General features: G+C 34.9%; 1 protein-coding gene across 1 annotated transcript in view; it reads right to left on the bottom strand.

Moving 5' to 3' along the window:
* LOC105348250 (protogenin B) overlaps positions 1-22,180 on the bottom strand; it is a 48,556-nt gene extending 26,376 nt beyond the window's left edge. The window contains exons 1-2 of the mRNA XM_011457591.4: positions 21,982-22,180; positions 11,316-11,630 (exon numbers count right to left, since the gene is read on the bottom strand). Coding sequence (XP_011455893.3) covers positions 11,316-11,630; positions 21,982-22,048 — 382 coding nt within the window. The 5' untranslated portion in view covers positions 22,049-22,180. The remainder of the gene's footprint in view (positions 1-11,315; positions 11,631-21,981) is intronic.
* Positions 22,181-22,431: the final 251 nt, after the last annotated feature.

The raw sequence follows: 22,431 nt of genomic DNA, 5'->3' as shown, positions 1-22,431 counted from the left end.
AGTTTCTCAGAGGAAGATTTTTAAAGATTTACTCTATATATTCCTATGTAAAACTTCGACACCCCATTGTGGCCCCACCCTACCCCCGGGGGTCATGATTTTCACAAGTTTGTATGTACACTACCTGAGGATGCTTTCACACAAGTTTCAGTTTTCCTTGCTGATTAGTTTTTGAGAAGAAGATTTTTAAAGATTTACTCTATATATTCCTATGTTAAACTTCGACCCCCCATTATGGCCCCACCCTACCCCGAGCGGGTCATGATTTTCACAAATTAGAATTTACACTACCTGAGGATGCTTCCACACAAGTTTCAGCTTTCCTGGTCTTATGGTTCATGAGAAGAAGATTTTTAAAGATTTACTCTGTATATTCCTATGTAAAACTTCGACCCCCCATTGTGGCCCCATCCTACCCCCGGGGGTCATGATTTTCACAACTTTGAATCTACACTACCTGAGGATGCTTCCATACAAGTTTCAGCTTTACTGGTCTTATGGTTCATGAGAAGAAGATTTTTAAAGATTTACTCTATATATTCCTATGTTAAATTTCGACCCTCCATTGTGGCCCCACCCTACCCTCGGGGGTCATGATTTTCACAAATTAGAATCTACACTACCTGAGGATGCTTCCACACAAGTTTCAGCTTTCCTGGTCTTATGGTTCATGAGAAGAAGATTTTCAAAGATTTACTCTGTATATTCCTATGTAAAACTTCGACCCCCCATTGTGGCCCCACCCTACCCCCGGGGGTCATGATTTTCACAAATTAGAATCTACACTACCTGATGATGCTTCCACACAAGTTTCAGCTTTCCTGGTCTTATGGTTCATGAGAAGAAGATTTTTAAAGATTTACTCTATATATTCCTATGTTGAATTTCGACCCCCCATTGTGGCCCCACCCTACCCTCGGGGGTCATGATTTTCACAAATTAGAATCTACACTACCTGATGATGCTTCCACACAAGTTTCAGCTTTCCTGGTCTTATGGTTCATGAGAAGAAGATTTTCAAAGATTTACTCTGTATATTCCTATATAAAACTTCGACCCCCCATTGTGGCCCCACCCTACCCCCGGGGGTCATGATTTTCACAAATTAGAATCTACACTACCTGATGATGCTTCCACACAAGTTTCAGCTTTCCTGGTCTTATGGTTCATGAAAAGAAGATTTTTAAAGATTTACTCTATATATTCCTATGTTAAATTTCGACCCCCCATTGTGGCCCCACCCTACCCCGAGCGGGTCATGATTTTCACAAATTAGAATCTACACTACCTGATGATGCTTCCACACAAGTTTCAGCTTTCCTGGTCTTATGGTTCATGAGAAGAAGATTTTCAAAGATTTACTCTGTATATTCCTATATAAAACTTCGACCCCCCATTGTGGCCCCACCCTACCCCCGGGGGTCATGATTTTCACAAATTAGAATCTACACTACCTGATGATGCTTCCACACAAGTTTCAGCTTTCCTGGTCTTATGGTTCATGAGAAGAAGATTTTTGAAAATTTCTCGAAAATTTTCATAAATTCCTAATTATCTCCCTTTGCAAAAGGGCGTGATCCTTAATTTTCACAAATTGAAATCCCCTTAGGCTAAGGATGCTTTGTGCCAAGTTTGGTTGAAATTGGCCCAGTGGTTCTTGAGAAGATGTTGAAAATGTGAAAAGTTTACAGACAGACGGACAGACGGACAGACGGACAGACGGACAGACGGACGGACAGACAGACAGACAGACGGACGACAGACAAAATGTGATCAGAATAGCTCACTTGAGCTTTCAGCTCGGTGAGCTAAAAATGACCGCTGAGATCAGAAAAAAGAGAGTCATATATTTGATATGTATTTTGCTCTAATTAACAATAAATATAAACTCAATTGTCAGTTTACTTAAATACCTACAACTCTTTTTCCTAAGGAGGTAAACAAGGTCCCCCAAAAAAGAACTGAGTGTTAATTCCCCTTAATAGGCTGCTGAGATCAGAAAAAAGAAATTCATATATTTGATATATATTTTGCTGTAGTTTATCTAAATATCTACAACTCTTTTTCTCCAAGGAGGTAAAAAGGTCCTCCAAACATAGGTAATCATAGATTACTAAGCTCACCGAGACGGAGCATCACCCTTATGAGACATCACCTTCATAAGACCACCTTTATCATTTTATATGAAAATCATACTTTATGATCTTGGATATTCATGGATTCTGTTTTGACAAAATATCGTATATCATCTGATAAATTTTTTTATGATAATCATATGTTAATATGTTAATCAATACAATTATGATATAAAATTAAATATTGCATCATGTCATATTTCTAATATAATATATATCATATAATTAATAAAATACCGTAATAAACAATAATGAGATTTGATATTGTAACGTATGATATGACATTGTATTGTGTTATACCTTATTGTATTTGATCACATAATACAATATCATAAAATATAATACAATATAGTATCATATTACAATATCATATTACATAATACATCATAACACTGAAACATGATATTATATTGTATAATATAGAATGATATTGTATTGAATGACACTGAAACATATTTGATACATTATATGATATTATATCATATAATACAATATAATTTGATTCCAACATTGTATCTTATCAAATGATACAATATTATGTGATATGGTAAAATATTATAAAATACATTATTATATTATACATATTGCATCATATGACACAATAAAATATATTACAATATTATATAATACAATTTCATGTGACATGATAATATATCATATAAACCAATATCATATCATACAATATCGTATGATACAATATTATATATTACAATATCATATAATACAATTTCATGTGATATAATTCTATATAACTGAAACCAATATCATATTATACAATATTGTATGATACAATATTATAGAATATTCAATATTGTATCATAGGATACAATATAATATTTAGCAATATCTTATGTAATTGTATCATGTGATAAAATAATAAATTAAAAATACAATATAATATTATACAATATTGTATCATAATATACAATACTATACATAACAATATCATGATACATAATCATATCATAAAATATCAAATAAATTGATATAATATCATATCGTATCGTATAACTTTTTTATAATATGTTATGTTGATAATGGAGATCAGGCTCTGCTTCTGAAGCAACCTCTGCATTTAATTTATAATAAAGTTAAATCAACTATGCAAGCTATCATCTATAAAACATGTGACCTGTTCCAAAAAACTAAACCTCATCCAGCATCCGAAACCTATGGCTCAGATTCAGCATTCAAGCCCATCAGGTGCATTTGTATCATAAGACGCATCATCCATGCAATTTTGGTGAAGTTTGGACCAGTAATAACTAAGATATCATCATCAGAGGGCACTAGCAATTAAAACCTTAACTTCCTCCAGCATCCGCAACCTATGGCTCAGATTCAGCATCCATGCCTGTCAGGTGCATCTGTATCATAAGACACACCATCCATTCAAGTTTGGTGAAGTTAGGACCAGTAATAACTAAGATTTATTTTTTAGCATCCTTGATAATGGAGATCAAGCTCTGCATCTGAAGCTACCTCTGCGATTCATTCATATTACAGTTAAATCAACTATGCAAGTTTGAAATAGTACTATCATCTATTAAACATGTGACCTGTTCCTAAAAACTTAACTTTATTCAGCATCCGAAACCAGACTATGCATTCAAGCCTGTCAGGTGCATCAGTATCATAAGACACACCATCCATGGAAGTCTGGTGAAGTAAGGACAAGTAATAACTAAGATATCATCATCAGATGGCACCTGTTTCAAAAACTTTATCTAACCAGCTCTTAAAACCTTAACCTCCTCCAGCATCCGAAACCTATTGCTCAGATTCAGCATTCAAGCTTGTCAGGTGCAGCAGTATCATAAGACGCACCATCCATACAAGTTTGGTGAAGTTAGGACCAGTAGTAACTAAGATATAATCATCAGAGGGCACCTGCAACAAAAACTTAACCAGCTCTAAAAACCTTAAACTTCTACCAGCATCCGAAACCTATTGCTCAGATTCAGCATTCAAGCTTGTCAGGTGCATCAGTATCATAAGACGCACCATCCATACAAGTTTGGTGAAGTTAGGACCAGTAGTAACTTAGATATTGCTATCAATGGGCACCCGCAACAAAAACTTTAACCTGCTCCGAAAACCTTAACCTCCTCCAGCATCCGAAACCTATAGCTCAGATTCAGCACTCAAGCCTGTCTGGTGCATCAGTATCATAAGGCACACCATCCATGCAAGTTTGGTGAAGTACAGACCAGCAGTAACTAAGATACTGCTATCAAAGGGCACCTGCAACAAAAACTTTAACCTGGTCCAACAACCTTAACCTCCTCCAGCATCTGAAATTTAGGACCCAGATTCAGCATCCAAGTCTTTCAAGTCCATAAGTAGGTCCAGATGCATCATCCATGCAAGTTTGGTGAAGATAGGACAAGTATAGCTTAGATACAGGACCTGCAACAAAAACTTTAACCAGGTCCGGACGCCGACGCCGACGCCACCGCCGACGCCGACGCCGACGCCGAGGGTATAGCATAAGCTCTCCTTGACTTCGTCTCGGTGAGCTAAAAAAGAACTGAATGCTAATTCCCCTTAATAGGCTGCATAGGATAACTGCATCTCTTATCACTTTTATGTACTCCTTAACAAACGAAGAGCACTAATTTTTTTGTGTGTGTTCTGTGGTCTTATTAGCTTATCCAGCCTCCTCCATTGCTTCATTCCTCCCTTCTATTCCCCCTCCATGAATCGTAAAACATGGCAGCCTATTTCATTATTGATTCCTGCCTACTATAATGTTAATACCTCGTGAGGTTTAGCAAAAAGAGAGAGAAAGGCAAAAACACGTCTAGTCCCTTGGGAGGTGTTCTGAATGAACATTTGCAGAACAGAGCCCTTATGTTCCAAATAATTGAATAATGTACAATTTACCATAAAAACTAAGTGATGGATAAAAATGTGGGACTCTGCAGATCAACACTAAGGTCAAGGAATAAGAAAGAATATGGCTATCAAAATGGTCTCAAACTACTCCATCTAAAGCTATCATTTCACTACCTTCATTTGAGATCAGTTCCTTCAGTCTGGACCCCCTGACCCCTGACAACCCCCCCCCCCCCCTTCCCCTTATGATCCGGGCATTCCCATTATCACCTTCAAACCTACTCCATTCACTTCACAACTTGTCACACATTAACATCACTAGCATCCATGTCAATCATTGTTTTGTCAGTGAAGTTTTATCAATCTTCCATTGAGATTATTATTTAAGTGAAGTTTTGTCAATCTTCCATTGATTTAACAGTGAAGTTTTATCAATCTTGCATTGATTTAACAGCGAAGTTTTATCAATCTTCCATTGATTTAACAGTGAAGTTTTATCAATCTTCCATTGATTGAACAGCAAAGTTTTATCAATCTTCCATTGATTTAGCAATCTTCCATTGATTAATTCCATAATATATTTGGTTTAATTTCATCAAACTTTTCACTGATTTATTCCACATAATAATATCATAATACCATGTAAGATTTAATCAGCAGCTCTTCTTAGTTAGGAGGCGGAGAAATACTACACAATAAATGCCACTGTTGACACTCCTTAATTTTCTTATTTACAAACAATGACCATCACAATGTTCTGAATTGATTTTTATAAATAGAGAAGTTTAGTCTAAAAAAAAAATTGACCAACAGTATTAGTACACTAATAGTACAGTGTTAGTACAGTATTAGTGCAGTGATAGTACAATGAAAACGTTGACAAGAGAGCTAGGTCAATTCTGTTGTTTATTTGCTAGCATTACCAGGTCATAGGAAATAAGTTCGGTTCAAGTGACATTCAAGAGAGAGTATGTAGCATAATCAAAAATTTAAGATTTCAAATCCTGCACACACATTAAAAGTAAACTGTTAAATCAAATATTACAGAGGAAAATCATGATGCTGAAAATATGCCTGCAATACATATTTTTACAGTATTAAAGTAATTGCAAGATGACATCATACCCATACTCTATCTGAGATTTTATGATGAATGTGGAGCCCTCAATGGAGCTTATCTGTTGCTGATTACCAACTGTTGACAAACTGTTGACCCTTATCTTAGTGAAAGAGCTAGTAGTTTAAATCTCGAGTCTTGTAATCTATATAAGGGAGGATCCAGACACATACCCCTATAATCCATATAAGGGTGGATCCAGCCACTTACCCCTATAATCTATATAAGGGTGGATCCAGCCACTTACCCCAATAATCTATATAACGGTGGATCCAGCCACTTACCCCTAAAATCTATATAAGGGTGGATCCAGACACTTGCCCCAATAATCTATATAAGGGTGGATCCAGACACTTGCCCCAATAATCTATATAAGGGTGGATCCAGACACTTGCCCCTATAATCTATATAACGGTGGATCCAGCCACTTACCCCTAAAATCTATATAAGGGTGGATCCAGACACTTAACCAAATAATCTATATAAGGGTGGATCACTTATCTCCACTTCTAGAGAGGAAATGTTTAATTGTTTTTCCAAAGGAGACCCTTTCATTGCTGACATTCTTAGGGTAAATCTTCCGATTTTTGTTTTTTTTGCTTTAAAATAAAATTGACCATAATTCTAATATGTGGTACAAGGATTATAATGGTTTTTTAAAATTCAAAAATGATCGGAGAAAGTAATTACCTATGGTATATATCATGTTTGTTTAAAAGAAAAAAAATATTTTCTATTCCGTAGTTGCCGGAGTTGCAAGTTTCCAAAACTACACATGGTGGCCAATGGGAAAAAACTTTTGATAAACCTCTACGTCCATCTAAAACAATGATGTAGCTAAGCATTGAAGAAATACAGAATTGAAAGAGTAGTAGATAGAGAAATCTTAAAAATACATTTCTACATTGGGACAAATCTGAATCAATGTATACCCCCACTGTTAGGTAATTCGGCAATAAAAGTATACATAGAAATCAAACATGTAATTGAGCATCATAGTCCAGATTACTCCATCAGCAATATTACACCTTCGTTTATTGTTTTTACTATTATAAAGATTAGCAGCATCCCATTCACCCTTGCTCTGAACAACAATTACAGTATTATTATTGTGCGACTGAAAAGTTTTCTAATTCAAAGACAAACGCCTTTGTAATTAATGTATGCACTGATGTATATTAAAAAATTCTTTAAAGAACAGTAGAAATATCGGATCATCTTAAAAATCAACAATAATTAAAATGTGTAGAATTACATGATCTGGAAGTGTGTACTACAAATAATAGAAACTGATCTACACAGTATTACAAAATCTCAGTAGGTGCTGTGTTACCTCTCTCTCTCTCTCTCTCTCTCTCTCTCTCTCTCTCTCTCTCTCCCTCTCTCTCTCTCCCTCTCTCTCTCTCATTCTCTCTCTCTCTCTCTCTCTCTCTCTCTCTATTCAGGGAGATATGATGGTTTTCTCTCCCCAAAGTCAAAAGATCTCTGCATAATATAATTTATAGTTCTTCAGTAAGAAAAAAAAAAATTCAACACACTCATTAGCCTGGGCAGGCATGCAGAAAAAAAAGTAAAAAGATATGACCATAAAAAAAAACCAAGTTAAAAGTGGCAAATAAAAGGTAAGGGCGCTGGTGTTAATCCCCCTATGAATGGCTGTTACCCAACCAGTGTATGTTCAGTCCCATTCATGATTCTGTCCTGTTATCGACCAACCCGATCAAGTTACCCATATGTAACGCAAGGCCTTGGTAAAATATGTTGTCAAGTATTCTCTTTTTCTGTTTCTCTCTCTCTCTCACTCTCTCTCTCTCTCTCTCTCTCTCTCTCTCTCTCTCTCTCTCTCTCTCTCTCTCATATGTTCACTGTCTACAGAGAATGTCAACAGGTACTTTGCCAAGATTTTATCAGGGATAACTTGACCTAAATTAACACCAATTTCCAGGGCAGTGTAAAAATAAAGCAAAAGTAGCAACCTTTTTTGGGGTCTCTTTTCATGGCAGATTAATAATGTTATGCTTTAAGCATGCAGTGATTGTAGTAGAAACTGTATGACCTGTTACTCATGAAAATCCTACAAAAATTAATCATTTATTAATCTCCCCATACATCAAAATAAAAAAAAAAATCTGACATATCAGAATCTCCTTGGGATCAAATAAACCTCTGATACAGAAAAAAAAATCAATCTCAGAAAAAAGAGAGAAAATGAAAATAGATTTGATGCCAAAGTTAATGTTGTTTATGTTACATTAATAGAGCAGCCCCCTTTGGTGGGGCCTCTCCTGATCTTGTTATGAGAAAAGTGACCTGGTCTCTGTAGGTCAAACCCATGTAACCCTCTATCAGGTCACAAAGAGCCCAAATTGTCTAAAGCAACCGTTTTTCAGGTCAACATTCACTTTTCACACAGATACAGAGCTGTTTGAAATAGCCATTCATAACAAATTATCAATTCTCGGTTACCTATCACTCCAAAAACGACGGAACTATTTTTCTTCAAAACATTGCTGGGGCCCCAAGTGGGGGGTGAAACTCTTTGAGTTGCCTGCGATGACTTAAGGGGCTATTGATTGGTTAGGCTTATTTGCGAGAATAAATCATAAAAATAATCGAGGCTTTAGATTGCGAGGGTGATACAAATAATAATAATACGCGTAATAGCAGATTGTAAGGTTTTTTTTGTGTCATAACAGATAAAAATTTTTTTGTATACGGAAAAGAACAATAACATAAGCACAGCTTGATTAGGATCTGGTCGACTTTATGTGAATATACAAGGTCAGGATATCTCAGCTGTTATAAAGAAATAGCATAACGGATACTTTTCAGAAATTAATATCCGGTTTTACAAATAACTACTTAGCATACTACACCTATTTTTGGACCAGATTTATTTTCCATAAGAGGATTTTTTTGTTCTCAAATGAAAGAGTTATTATATCTCACTTGTGAGAAAATAAAAATAACGAAACCAGCTTTTCAAATATATATAGATATATATCCTATTTTGGACATTAAGCTTCATTTTCCAATAGAGCATTAAATTTTTATTCTCCAATTTTTTTTCCCTTCAAACTAAACTAGTTTAATATCATTTTCAACATTGCCCAATAGTGTTCAATTATTCATCACATTGAATCATAATCATAAAAGCTCTATATCACATATCACACTTAATGTTCTCAAATATAATGAATTCTTGTTACAATTTGAATTTTTTTTTGGCTCTCTCCTTCTTATAAACCCATTTTTCCTGCAACAATCATTTTTTTAAATAATTTTTTTGGTAACAGAAACCACACCCTTCCCTGATACACTGCGATGAAGCGAGAGAGCCTTGAATCCAACCCAACACGTCAAATACAATCAGCTGATTTATGTGACTAATAATAATTCAACCATGTTCATTGGAAGCAAGTACGAAAAGGTGAACTGTACAGCCATATTGCATAAGAAGCACACAACCCCCCCCCCCCCCCCCAACCAACAAACCAATGCCATCCCATCCTTTCTAATTTTGTCATTGTAAATAAATTGGTACACCAGTCTTTACTCACTTTGAGCAAATACACAAAGTTAATGAAAATAAATGTCAATTCAAAATTCCGGGCTTGCAAGCAATTTACTGCAAGCGGCGAGCACATGTGACAATTTATGAATGAAATCTCCATTCAAACTTCCTGCAACTGAGTATATACATGCACACGTTCAAATTACAGGCCATTTCTAATTAATGAGCCCATTATTATTCAATTCTCATTCCATCCTCTTTGAAGCCTGATGCTCTGCTTCTGTGGGCACACTTATTTTGCCTCCTTGGACTTGTACAGGGAACCGAAATAGAACCATTTTAACAAGAGCTTGGACTTTGAGAAGTTATGTCAAACAGCAATGTGATGTAGGCATGTGTATTTCATGCTAGCCACTCAGCCATGGCTCTTTGAAATCAACAAGACTTGTCTGGCTTTTGAGCTAAGACTACCCAATCGGTGGATATTTCACTTGAAACCGCGTCATTTTTAACTTTTTTGACGCAAGAAAAAAATAGCTGCGTCTAACTGAAAGTCCAAAGTCTTGTTAAGATGGTTCTAACACAGCATGTTTAGATGGAGATTGTTGTAAGTTTTAAACACTAAGTTTTATTCCTTAGAAAATTTCATGATGTTTGCAAAATATATTACAGGGATGAGAAAGGCAGGAGATTCATGGGTCTGCATTGGTCTCTAAAAGGGACATTTTGATTTCCAAATCCGCGGAAATCAGCGGATCCACTGAAAACTCACATCCCTGACGTTACCTCGTTTCATAGTAAAATGTTTCCAGCCACTGACAACCAGTTATAAGTTAAAGACGCTACTTAGAACCAACCTCTTAGCAACATATCTTTCTTCCCTCACAGGGAAGCTTACTGGGGAAACATTAGAACTTTTGGAGGGTACACATTTCATGGATTTTAACGGTGTACCCCTCTCCAACAAAACCACACCTTCACGATTCTGTCTAAACAGGCAAAAATGGAATTCTCACTGTTAAACTTTAATATACAAGTACTAAAAACTTCCGATAAACTATTCATTTATTTCACACAAACATTAACTTTTATTATTGAAATTTATTTATAACTCGAAGCCATATCTGAGCTCAAAGGATCTGGCCCCTGGGCCATAAAACTAAGACAAGCTTTATTTTGATCTCTGAAGTCTTACTTTTACACAAGGAATATATAGTGCGAAAGTAAAACTGACATCAAAAGTGAGCTCATTTAAGTTGTATGGTCCCGGGGCAAGCAATGGTGCGACACTTCCACCCTTAATCATTATTCAAATCCGTGACCCTTCTTCTGATTAGCTATTCATTAATTTTCATTATTTTGAATTTATTTAAAATGGAAGCCAAATCTGAGCCCAAACAATCTGCAATGAACACTTCCATCCATTTAAATCATAATTCATATTACAGTTTAACCTCGCAATCTCGAACTAGGTGGGACTGTTTAATCTTTGAGATATCTAAGTATTCAAGATATCGAGGGTAAATAATTTAAAAAATAAGTGGTTGGGACTTAGAAATCACTTAAACACTGATATCTCAAAGACATATCAAATGTCTTCGAGATATCAGTGTTCGAGTTATCAAAGTTCAACTTTAGTTAACAAAACAGATGCCACATCCGTGACCTTTGCCACATTCGTGACCTTTGCCACATCCGTGACTTTTCTCACCTGCAATAACAACTTTGACCCGTTTTGCGATGATGCTGCCGATTTGGTTACGGACATGACACTCGTACACTCCTTCGTCCGTCACATTCTTTTTCCGCCGGAACAGGACCCGTTTAAACGACAGCGACCCGTTTACAACCTGGACCCGCCTCTGATTGGACAGGTCAAGCGGCTCCCCGTCCTTGTACCAGGAGAACCGCGCAGTGACATTGGACCCCACGGAACAGTTCAATAGGAGGGGGTTCCCCTTCTGTGCCACCACATTGTAGGCGTCTGGCCGTGTGAAAGTAATACCCGTAGAAATGAGATCCTCCTCTGAAAAACCAGAATGAAAGCATGTGAAATTCCTTGATCCTCCTATATATATACAAAAAACTTCATTCTTATAATGACTGAAAGTAATATTACTTCTTCCTCCTATATATATACATACAAAAAAGTTAATTCTATGACTGAAACATTACGTAATGTAACCATGCGAAAATTCTTGATTCAACCATACAAAATGCTGTAATCCTCGGGTGTGAAAATTAAATGATATCATAGGAAATTCTTAAATCGCCCTCAAATTTCTTTCTTTTATGACAATACATTTAAAGTTCATAGATTTCAAATCAAAAATGCTTTATTCTGTGACAATGATTTGTAATCAGGTGAAATTCCTAGATAGTCCCATACAAAATCATTTATTTATGACAACTACATGTAATTATGAAAAATGCTTTATTATAACTACGACAATAATTATGTAATCCGGTGAAATTCTTAGATAGTCCCATTACATGAGATCAGGTGACATTTCTAGCTCCTACTATTGGGTCAATACAAACTGCTTTATTTTATGACTACGACATGTAATCAAGTAAAAAAGATCTACCGCCTCTCATCCAAATTGCTTTATTCTATCTAACTATATATTAAACATCATGTAGAGAAGCAAGCTGTTGCCCTGACTACATGGTGGGTTCAGAGTCATATACTGCTGTTCAGTATTGGAGGTTTATGGCCTGGTTCGTGATAAACAATATTTACACTTTCCAGTGTCTTTGTCTAAAATAACACAACAAAACAATTTTGTAATGCATTGTCCAATACATTTCATCAATGACTATCCTAATATTTAATCGTACAATTGCTGAAAATTATGTAAATACATGTAGAAGTAATAAGGTATCATTATTTGAATATTATGAGGTGATTAAATACGGTCAGACGTGATCAGATCTATTGTAAAGCCCGTTGGACTTTATTGGATTTCCCCTGACCATATTTGATCACCTCATAATACTCAAAGAGTGATTCCTTCATTATTTGTTAAATGCAAAAAGTTTTCAATAAGCTTCAAGATGAGCAGGAAAATGAAACTGACTTTTCAGTATGTGTGATTTCGTTACAACCTTAAATGTGTAACTGTGTTGCTTTTATAACCATGGGTGTGTAAGAGTGTTGCTGTTATAACCATAAGTATGTAATAGTGTTGCTGTTATAACCATGGATTTGTAGCAATATTGCTGTTATAACCATGGGTGTGTAATGGTGTTGCTGTTATAACCATGGGTATGTAATGGCGTTGCTGTTATAACCATGGGTGTGTAATGGTGTTGCTGTTATAACCATGGGTGTGTAATAGTGTTGCTGTTATAACCATGGGTATGTAATGGTGTTGCTGTTATAACCATGGGTATGTAATGGTGTTGCTGTTATAACCATGGTATGTAATGGTGTTGCTGTTATAAACATGGTATGTAATGGTGTTGCTGTTATAACCATGGGTATGTAATGGTGTTGCTGTTATAACCATGGTTATGTAATAGTGTTGCTGTTATAACCATGGGTATGTAATGTTGTTGCTGTTATAACCATGGGTGTGTAATAGTGTTGCTGTTATAACCATGGGTATGTAATGGTGTTGCTGTTATAACCATGGTATGTAATGGTGTTGCTGTTATAAACATGGTATGTAATGGTGTTGCTGTTATAACCATGGGTATGTAATGGTGTTGCTGTTATAACCATGGTTATGTAATAGTGTTGCTGTTATAACCATGGGTATGTAATGTTGTTGCTGTTATAACCATGGGTGTGTAATAGTGTTGCTGTTATAACCATGGGTATGTAATGGTGTTGCTGTTATAACCATGGGTATGTAATGGTGTTGCTGTTATAACCATGGGTATTTAATGGTGTTGCTGTTATAACCATGGGTATGTAATGGTGTTGCTGTTCATAAGCAATCTCTGCCGTTGTTTTCTAATATTCAAAAAGAAATTGTATATTTGGTTATTACAGTGCTATTAGTCATGTATTGTATATTTGGTTATTACAGTGCTATTAGTCATGTATTGTATATTTGGTTATTACAGTGCTATTAGTCATGTATTGTATATTTGGTTATTACAGTGCTATTAGTCATGTATTGTATATTTGGTTATTACAGTGCTATTAGTCATGTATTGTATATTTGGTTATTACAGTGCCATTAGTCATGTATTGTCTTTTCTGGTTATTACAGTGCTATTAGTCATGTATTGTCTTATTTGGTTATTACAGTGCTATTAGTCATGTATTGTCTTTTCTGGTTATTACAGTGCCATTAGTCATGTATTGTCTTATTTGGTTATTACAGTGCCATTAGTCATGTATTGTATATTTGGTTATTACAGTGCTATTAGTCATGTATTGTCTTTTCTGTTGGTGAAATTTTATAAGTACTGCTAGTTCATTCTTTACAAGGTAGTTTGAAATGAAATATTAAATGTCAAATAAATATTAAACCTAGCTGCTTCTCCCTCTCCTTTTTTTTTTACAGAAAATAAAAATCTAATTGAAAATGGGGAAATTCTATAAACATTACCTACACTCAAACCTCAACATCTATAGCAAAGTATTGTTGATGAGACAACCCCCCCCCCCCCCCCCCCAATGATAAATACCGTTGAAGATACTAAAGTCGTGTAATATAACAAGATTGACCCAAATTTTTATATATTACACAAAAATTTCTCTTACAAATTCCTAACTGAACCTGTACTTTTCTCCCATAATTTCTGCTGCCCCAAAAAACCCCAAAAAACAAACATGACAAAAGTACTGTTTTTGCTATTAAGGAATGAAAGGGAATAACACTAAACAATTTATAAAAATACAATGATAAAAAGACAATGGCAGAACAAATCGATTTCATTTCCTATATACTTTATCTATATACAAATCTTTCCCCCAACTGACCAAAACATCTATGATTTTTCTTAATTCAAAAGCCACAGGCCCCTTTTTAAAAATGGAGAAAATCATTGAATGAAATACATAACAATTTTGAATACTTGAAGGGTCAATTAATTCAGAGAGGTGTGCTTAAGACATTACCCTTAGCAAATATCAATTACATTCGAACTTCAATATCTTGAACACTGATATCCCACATACAATGGAAATGTCAAAGTGATTTGTTAGTCCCAACCACTTATTTTTAAGTAATTCTTCCTAGATATCTCGAATACTTGGATATCTCGAAGTTTTCAAACATTCCCATCTAGTTTGGGATAACGAAGTTTGACTGTACTTTCTTTTAAATTCTGAACCTTCAATTTTTTTAATTGTACCTCTCTATCATACAACATCATTTGCTGAAACTATTGTGTCCAGGTTTGGACCTTTAATTAATCGCATCTGACCTTTTGACCTCAGCAGGGTAGTGGTTACATAACCTGGTCATTGAGAGAAGAATTAATCCGCTTACTTAAGCAAGAACTTTCTACGTTAATTCCCGCAAATCCCAAACTTTGTCAACTTTTTAAAGAGAGTCCTCGTAAACACCTCTGTTTATTACGGTAATAATTGACCCATGGATTTCCATCCCATCATCTCTGAATAAGACTAATAGAAAAAGCCCCCCACCCTCTTTTACATTACCAAAAAGCATGTTTTCTAAAGAAAAAAAAATAACTTGACAAAGAAAAAATCTTAATAAAATAATTCAACATGCATATTTTTACGGCCCCTATTTTCATATAAAAAGAAAAAAAAAGAAGTCAAGGAAAAAGGTTCACGCAAAACTATTGAAAAATTTGTGTTAAAACTGAAAAATAAAAAATCCATTACAATTGACGCATGAAATTCATCGCATAACAAAATTTGGTGGCGACAGCATTAGCCTTACTGTTTATTAGAGATAAATACGTACAAAATTCCTACAATGATTGGATTAGTACTTAGTCCTACTGTATTACGTATACATATATATACAAGTACATGCACATTTTATTATAAATACTAATAGGACCAATATTGGAGGTAAAAATTTGAACTATGCGAGTGTGTGCGTGTGTGTCCCTTTTGTTAGCGGATTTAAAGTCTTAGTCTGTATTGTGACCTGAAGTCCGTTAGAACTTGTATAAATGGGCCCCAAATGTTTCCCAAACAAACAGCAGTTGAGTAAGAGGTTTATCTTAGGGGCTGATTACACCAGCCAGGACGCAAAGGGGAATGGGGGGAGGGGGAATGTTGTGTACAGGACTAGAGAACTTTATGTAATGTTTAAGTCCTTGGGGCCTCAAAAATAATTTTCTATTGATTGTAAACTTCAATTCTCTTTCAACAGCAGCACATGTAAGTCACCGATCATGTTCTTCAAGAACTTTTTTAAAATTTATTTATAAGACAGCAAACAAGGCGGCCAGATGGAGGGAAGGGGGGGGGGGGGGGGTATACACAGCACTTACGTTTGTAGAGAGAACAGGTTTATTATTAACGACCTAGGGGGCCTTCAAAGTCAGTCAGGGGTTAGTCAGTTACTCCTCTGTACTTATAAGAACACTTTGTAAACTTAGCACCGAGAGGAGCATTCGTTCATTGCCCCTACATATGTACATAATCTTGGAGAGCATTTATTTTCGCAAAGGCCCGGACTAAACTGTTTTTAGTTAGTATAATTCCAATATTTTCAATCATTCACAGTTGAGGATTCTAGAGATGACTTCAGTATGCTTACAAACACTTGTGATATTTTTACTCTGTTTATTATCATTGACTCTCATCAATAGTACTCAATTCTACAAGGTTTCAGTTTATTCATGGACTTACTAACTTAACAGCTTATATGCTACCTGTACTTATTACATAATTTTTTTAAATATAAACCTTCAAATTGATAAAAATATTTCTCATCAATTCAACTGAAAAAGCTTAAAGCATTGGCCTCCGGGAATAGCTTATTCTTTAACCATTTACTTATATACCTTAATAAACATTGATTGGTGGCAACCTGCAGCATCAATACTGTAAATATAAACAAAGGCGTCCTTCACAGTGGAAATCCAATAATTAATATAGATATTAAATCTAACAGACCACTCACCTTATATCTACCATTTAATCAATTCAGAAATTGTTGACAACAGTGATTTTTCTGGGGGGTTTTAAAGAAACCTGTGGCTTTTGAATATGGAAAAATCATCAAGATTTTGGTCAAATAGGAAAAACTAGTATATTATAATTACAGATAAACTATAAAAAGTAAATTAAACTGATTTGTTCTAATTACATATATTATTCACTGTATTATAATTAATAATTAAGTATTCTTCTCTTTTAATTTATAGATTTATATCAAAAAATACCTGTCTTTTTTTTTTTGACATTAGAAATTTGGGGGGCAAATAATAATTATATTTATCCAATTTCTTTAAACTGGAAAGGCATATTTAAAGTGAAATAAAAATGACCCTGTCTTGATTAACTCCCTGCTTGTCAGTCAAACACCCCCTACACACCCCCTCCCCCTGTGGGGGCCCCTTTATCTGACCACTGTTTGACCTTCGGTCACTCCCCTTAAAGGTGAACTCTGCGGCCAATGACCTCTATAGCATTAGATTTATTTATGATACCGCTACAAATCCTAATGCATTCAGTCAATACTTGGACTCAGCATACCTTATGCTATGTACTGTATAACAGCAGACTTCTATGTTCTAGGTATTTCAATAAACCTAATATGATCTTTGTATTCAATAATAAAACTTTTGATCCTTGTACTTCAGTATTCATATAATGTTCTTTATAATAGTACATATGCATTTTAGTTTTATGTAACATATTATGAACAGAGTATTATTTGAATTTGAAATTATTTTGATTCATGGAATTTAGGGCTTTTAAGAAAATTGCCCTTAGACTAACGGTGACAAATAACATGAATTTTCCTTATGAATAGTCCAAATAAAGGCAATTTTCTTAATAGCCCAAAATTCCAAGAATCAAAATAATTCTAAATTCAAATAATACTCTGACATTGCTATTTTACAAGAAATAAATACAGCGAGTACTACAATTTGTCATTTATTAAACAAACTCTCTTTGGTATGGAGAAAACTGGTTCAAATGTATACCTAAATAGACATCATTGAGATTCTGACCATTTCAGAGGGCCCTGCTTAAATAACGGAAAATAAGATAAAAGCACTCGACATATGAATTTGCTTTGACTTGGAAATTTTCAGGCTGGCATAGAACTTGAAGTGTAGCTCAATACCTCTTACAAACAGGCAATTTTGGGTTTAATATGGGCAAGCTTAAGCCAATGGAAAATAATTCATGGTCTAATCCTAGATTGTAAAAATATCTGCTTTGTCCTTCACCTTTCACCTTTCACCTTGCTAAAGGTTACTGCACTCCCTTTACCCAGAGGCTCTGTTTATGTGAATTATGACCTAGATAGAAGACAGTAAATATGCTCTGAATTTTTTTTTTCATGGTCTGATATGGCCTTGACCCTTAACCTAGAAATGTCATTCAAAATCACTGCACACCCTTCCACCAAAGGCACTTTGTGGGTGAAGTATGAGCCAGATTGGACCAAGGGGGGAGAATGTAAGATTCCGGCAAAGTTTTTTCAGATAATTCTGCTATGACCTTAACCTTAGACCTAGAAACATGGTTCAAGGTCACTGCACACCTTGTAGGTGAAGTATGAGCTAGATTGGAAGGACAGATGGATGGACAGATGGACAGAATGATCACTACAAGTTGCAAGCAGAGCAGAGTCCTATTAAAAAAAAAAATTTGATTTCTAAATCACATTTAATATTAACTTTTTCATTAGCTATCTCTTTTAAAATACTTTATAAAAGCATATTATAATATATATAGAAGGGCCTATCAAGACAATATTTTTTAATCAGGATTCTTGCGTCACATCTTGTCATGAGACCATGCAGGATTAATGTTAGAATTAGGAAAATTAGCAATACTTGGGCAATATTATCATACAAAGCTATAAACATATAAAACTTGTAATATTTTTGTTTCCTGGGGTTTTGTTATTAACTTTATTACATTTCTTTGCAATACACAGCAAAATATATAGCAAGACAAGTTCACTTATTCTGCACTCTCCTCACATTTTTTTTTCTTGGGGGAGGGGGGTACTTGTTCCGTTCAATTTTTTTTTTTTTTTTTTGGGGGGTTATTCTTTTCTTTAGGAGGGTGGTATTGCTTCTTTCCTGGTGGGGGGGGGGGGTCATATTTTGTTTATGAATTTGGTGGGGTGGGGATCAGTTTCTTATAAAGGTTACCCTTTTTATTAAATCTTTCAATTGCACAAATTATAAACAATCTAAAGTCCTCTTTAAAAATCTTACCAGATCTTGAGAGAAAATCTGAAAAATTTACTCATTTTTTTTTGCTATTATATAAGAACCTTACTATATGTAATTCATGTTCTATCAGCATGATAATGAATAGAATGCACTAAGAGCTTGAAAATTTACACTCTTTTAGTAAATGTAATGGATACGCTTATAAATTTACTTAATATGAAAAACAGCATCACAAAGTAGAATTACATTTATGGCTTACACTGGGTATTCATCTCTGCAATTACATCACAAATACGTATAATAACATTATAAAATGGTCCGACCTTGACTGACATCAGAATTCTCAAGGTATTATATGCAAAATAAAATTACCCGATACAATGTAATAAGCGTCAGATTACCGTGACAGCAAAGAATGATTGGAGATATGGAACTTCGTTTACAGCATGTAAAATCTGATGTGTGAAACGCATACTCTGGTTACAACAAAAAAAGTGTGAAGGCCGATTCCAATTTCAATTAAAACCAGACAAAATCAATCGGTGAAGAGTTGTATATGTATACAATTTCAAATAATGGATTTCAATCTAAAACAAATGTTCTAAAAATATCATACATCAAAATTGTATTGATATCCAGGATTTATATTGCTAATGCAACTTAATATATAACAGAAATATGTAAATTATTATAGCAATTTGTATCAACAAACTTAAGTTACTGCTGGCAACATTTTTTGGTAAATAGCTTCCATGATTAACACAGCATATTTCCTTACTAATTCATCACTAGTATATTCAAAGAAATTAAAAGAAATTAGACTACGTCAGTTGAATAGGAAGTTTGGGCTATAACATGCATGGACAACAAATTTTTATCTGATCAACCTCAAAATAACATGGAGTAAAAAAAAAAATAACCCCCATCCAATCCATATCTCTGCCCCAACCAAAGGTCCATAGAAAAAACTACCCCCCACCCCAACACACCCCCCCTACCCCACCCAAAGGTCGGCAACACTGCATATTTTGTGACATTCGATAAAGGGCTTTAAAAACTGCTGATATATGCCCATGTACCGTCAACTGACGGGGCACAGGTCTTCACTAATGATTCACTGAACACCTGTTCAATTCTTGGTAAAACCACATATTCACCCCTCCTTCCCTTGGCCATTACATGTATATATTAAGCATTACATGTATATATTACCTGTAGATATTAACCCGAGACTTAAAAAAATGCGCATTGAATACCATACTGTAATCCAACTTTTAATTAAGTGCAAGAAAATTTCACCATCGGTCCATGCAGATTTGCTGGAACCTCTTTCTTGCAATACAGAGGAACATTGATACTTACAAGCTAATCTATCAGTCTACCTTCAAAAATCTGTCAAAAATGTTGCTATTCTCTAAAGTAGTGAAAAACTTTTTGGTCAGTATGTAGGGCAATGAAGGTCAAAAGAAACAACAAACAAGATCTGCACCAATTATACCCCCCCCCCCTTTCCATCATCATCAAAACATATGATTTAGTTATCTTAAAAATGTTGAGTCTTAGACCCTAGTAATTTTCCTCGCTTTAAAACAAAAAGCTAATTGTTTCATGGTCTTGCATGTGTCTAAATATTTATTAGAGAGAGAAAAAAGCACTGCAAGCGTAGCTTATTCATACATGTATCATTAATTCATTCAAGGCTGCCCCCCCCCCCCTCCTAACCATGAAAAATACCTTTTAAAAATGAAGTGCTGCAAATGCTACAAATAAATACATTTAAAAGAGTCTATATTCTAACTTGAATGCAGTGATGAACTAATGATGCCAAAAAATTGCATTAAAAAATAAATCAAAAAACCATTGTTCATGTGTATCTGGAAATTGATTTTCAGAATAATATTCCCTACTGGTACATGCATATTGTTGAAACTCTGCATTCTAAGTGGCATGACCTTTGTAATCATAACGGCTATATTATCTTGCGATTTTAAACAGTATCAGTTTTCTCATCCTAAATTTCAAATAAATCTCCTTTTCTAGAAAAGAAAAATGGGTCAAATATTGTATTTCAGCATAAAGGTTGATCATCTTGTCAACATATCATTTCAAAGAAATAGAAATTTTCTTTGAACACTTCTATGATCAACATCTGATCAGAAAAATAAGTACATGTTCACTCAATAAAACCAACGTAATCAATACAATTTATATTTATTTTATGCTAATATTCCTCTTATGGAACATGTGTTGTTGTTGATTTTTTATGTACTTCAAAAAAAAAGCAGGTGTGGAATACTTTTCCACAGCATGTGGGCGCATTCTAAAAATGGCAACTTTGGCCTTATCCAACCTGACCAAGTTAATGGGGTCACATTATTCTGGTTTACATATATTGTTGGGTTTTTTTTTAAAGATTAACTCTATGATCAATATATTGGAACTTTTTATCAACAAATATCTTTGCACAAGTTTTATTGTAGAACGATTATCATATTAACCTGTTGCTACTATCTTGCACTGATCTTTGCTCTTACGAGGTCAACCACCTTTTTACGTTTCAAAACAAAAATAAACCATTCATATTTAATTTGTTTCCGCTCTCTTGGCCTGTAATACCTAATAAAATTATTTCACTTCAACATTTTTATAAAAAAATAAATCTAAACTGCCATCATCCCCCGAAAAAAACGAAAAGTGTGGTAAACAATTAAAAAATCAACAATTAACCCTTCGTGGGCCTCGCCACATTTTTTAATTCATTGAATACACAGCAAAAACATGCGAGCGAAAAAAATCAAAACAAACCACGCTGCATGCTACGTTGAAACGAAAACAAACAAAGACATAACTGCCCGTCAATTCTGTACACAAAATCAGGGACCCCTGCACGATTCGGTCGTAGACAACAATTTATATGTCCTCAGCCGATAGGGGTATAAAGACCTTCTGATCTGGCTCGACCATGGCACGATCGGCCATATTGGTTTTTTGTGATCGCGAGGTCAACAATACATAGCATGGATAAAAAATGGCGATTTGAAGAAAAAAAGAGAATGCTACAAGATACATACCCCTGTCAACGGGAAATCCCTCCGCTAACGCGAACAATATGAGGCTACATAAATATATGTACGCCATTCAAACCAACACATCGGGGAGATTGTAAATGCTTCTTTCGAACGTAATGTTGGTTCCGGGCATGAATACATTTATTGAACCGAAGCACACCTTGCAAGTCGCAACCCCTACGCCAATGTTATTGGAACAACGGAATACGGTCATTGCTCTGAGCTCGCGCAGTTTATCAAAGGATAAAAGGCTTTCTAATCTAACGTATAGAAGAAAGGGGGTATTCTGAGGGTTTTTTCGGCCCTTACATTACGAGGCGGATCAAGTGAAGAGACGGATATTGAAAACTGTGTATTACGAGTAGATGTGTTGTGTGGGTGATTTGATAAAGGCTCCCGTTACGATAAGCTATCGATAAACATATTACAAAAGAAAAACTTTACATAATATAT

The sequence above is a fragment of the Magallana gigas genome, chromosome 1 (genome assembly GCF_963853765.1).
Source record: "Magallana gigas chromosome 1, xbMagGiga1.1, whole genome shotgun sequence".
NCBI lineage: Eukaryota > Metazoa > Mollusca > Bivalvia > Ostreida > Ostreidae > Magallana > Magallana gigas.
This window is presented reverse-complemented; position numbering and strand designations above follow the sequence as displayed.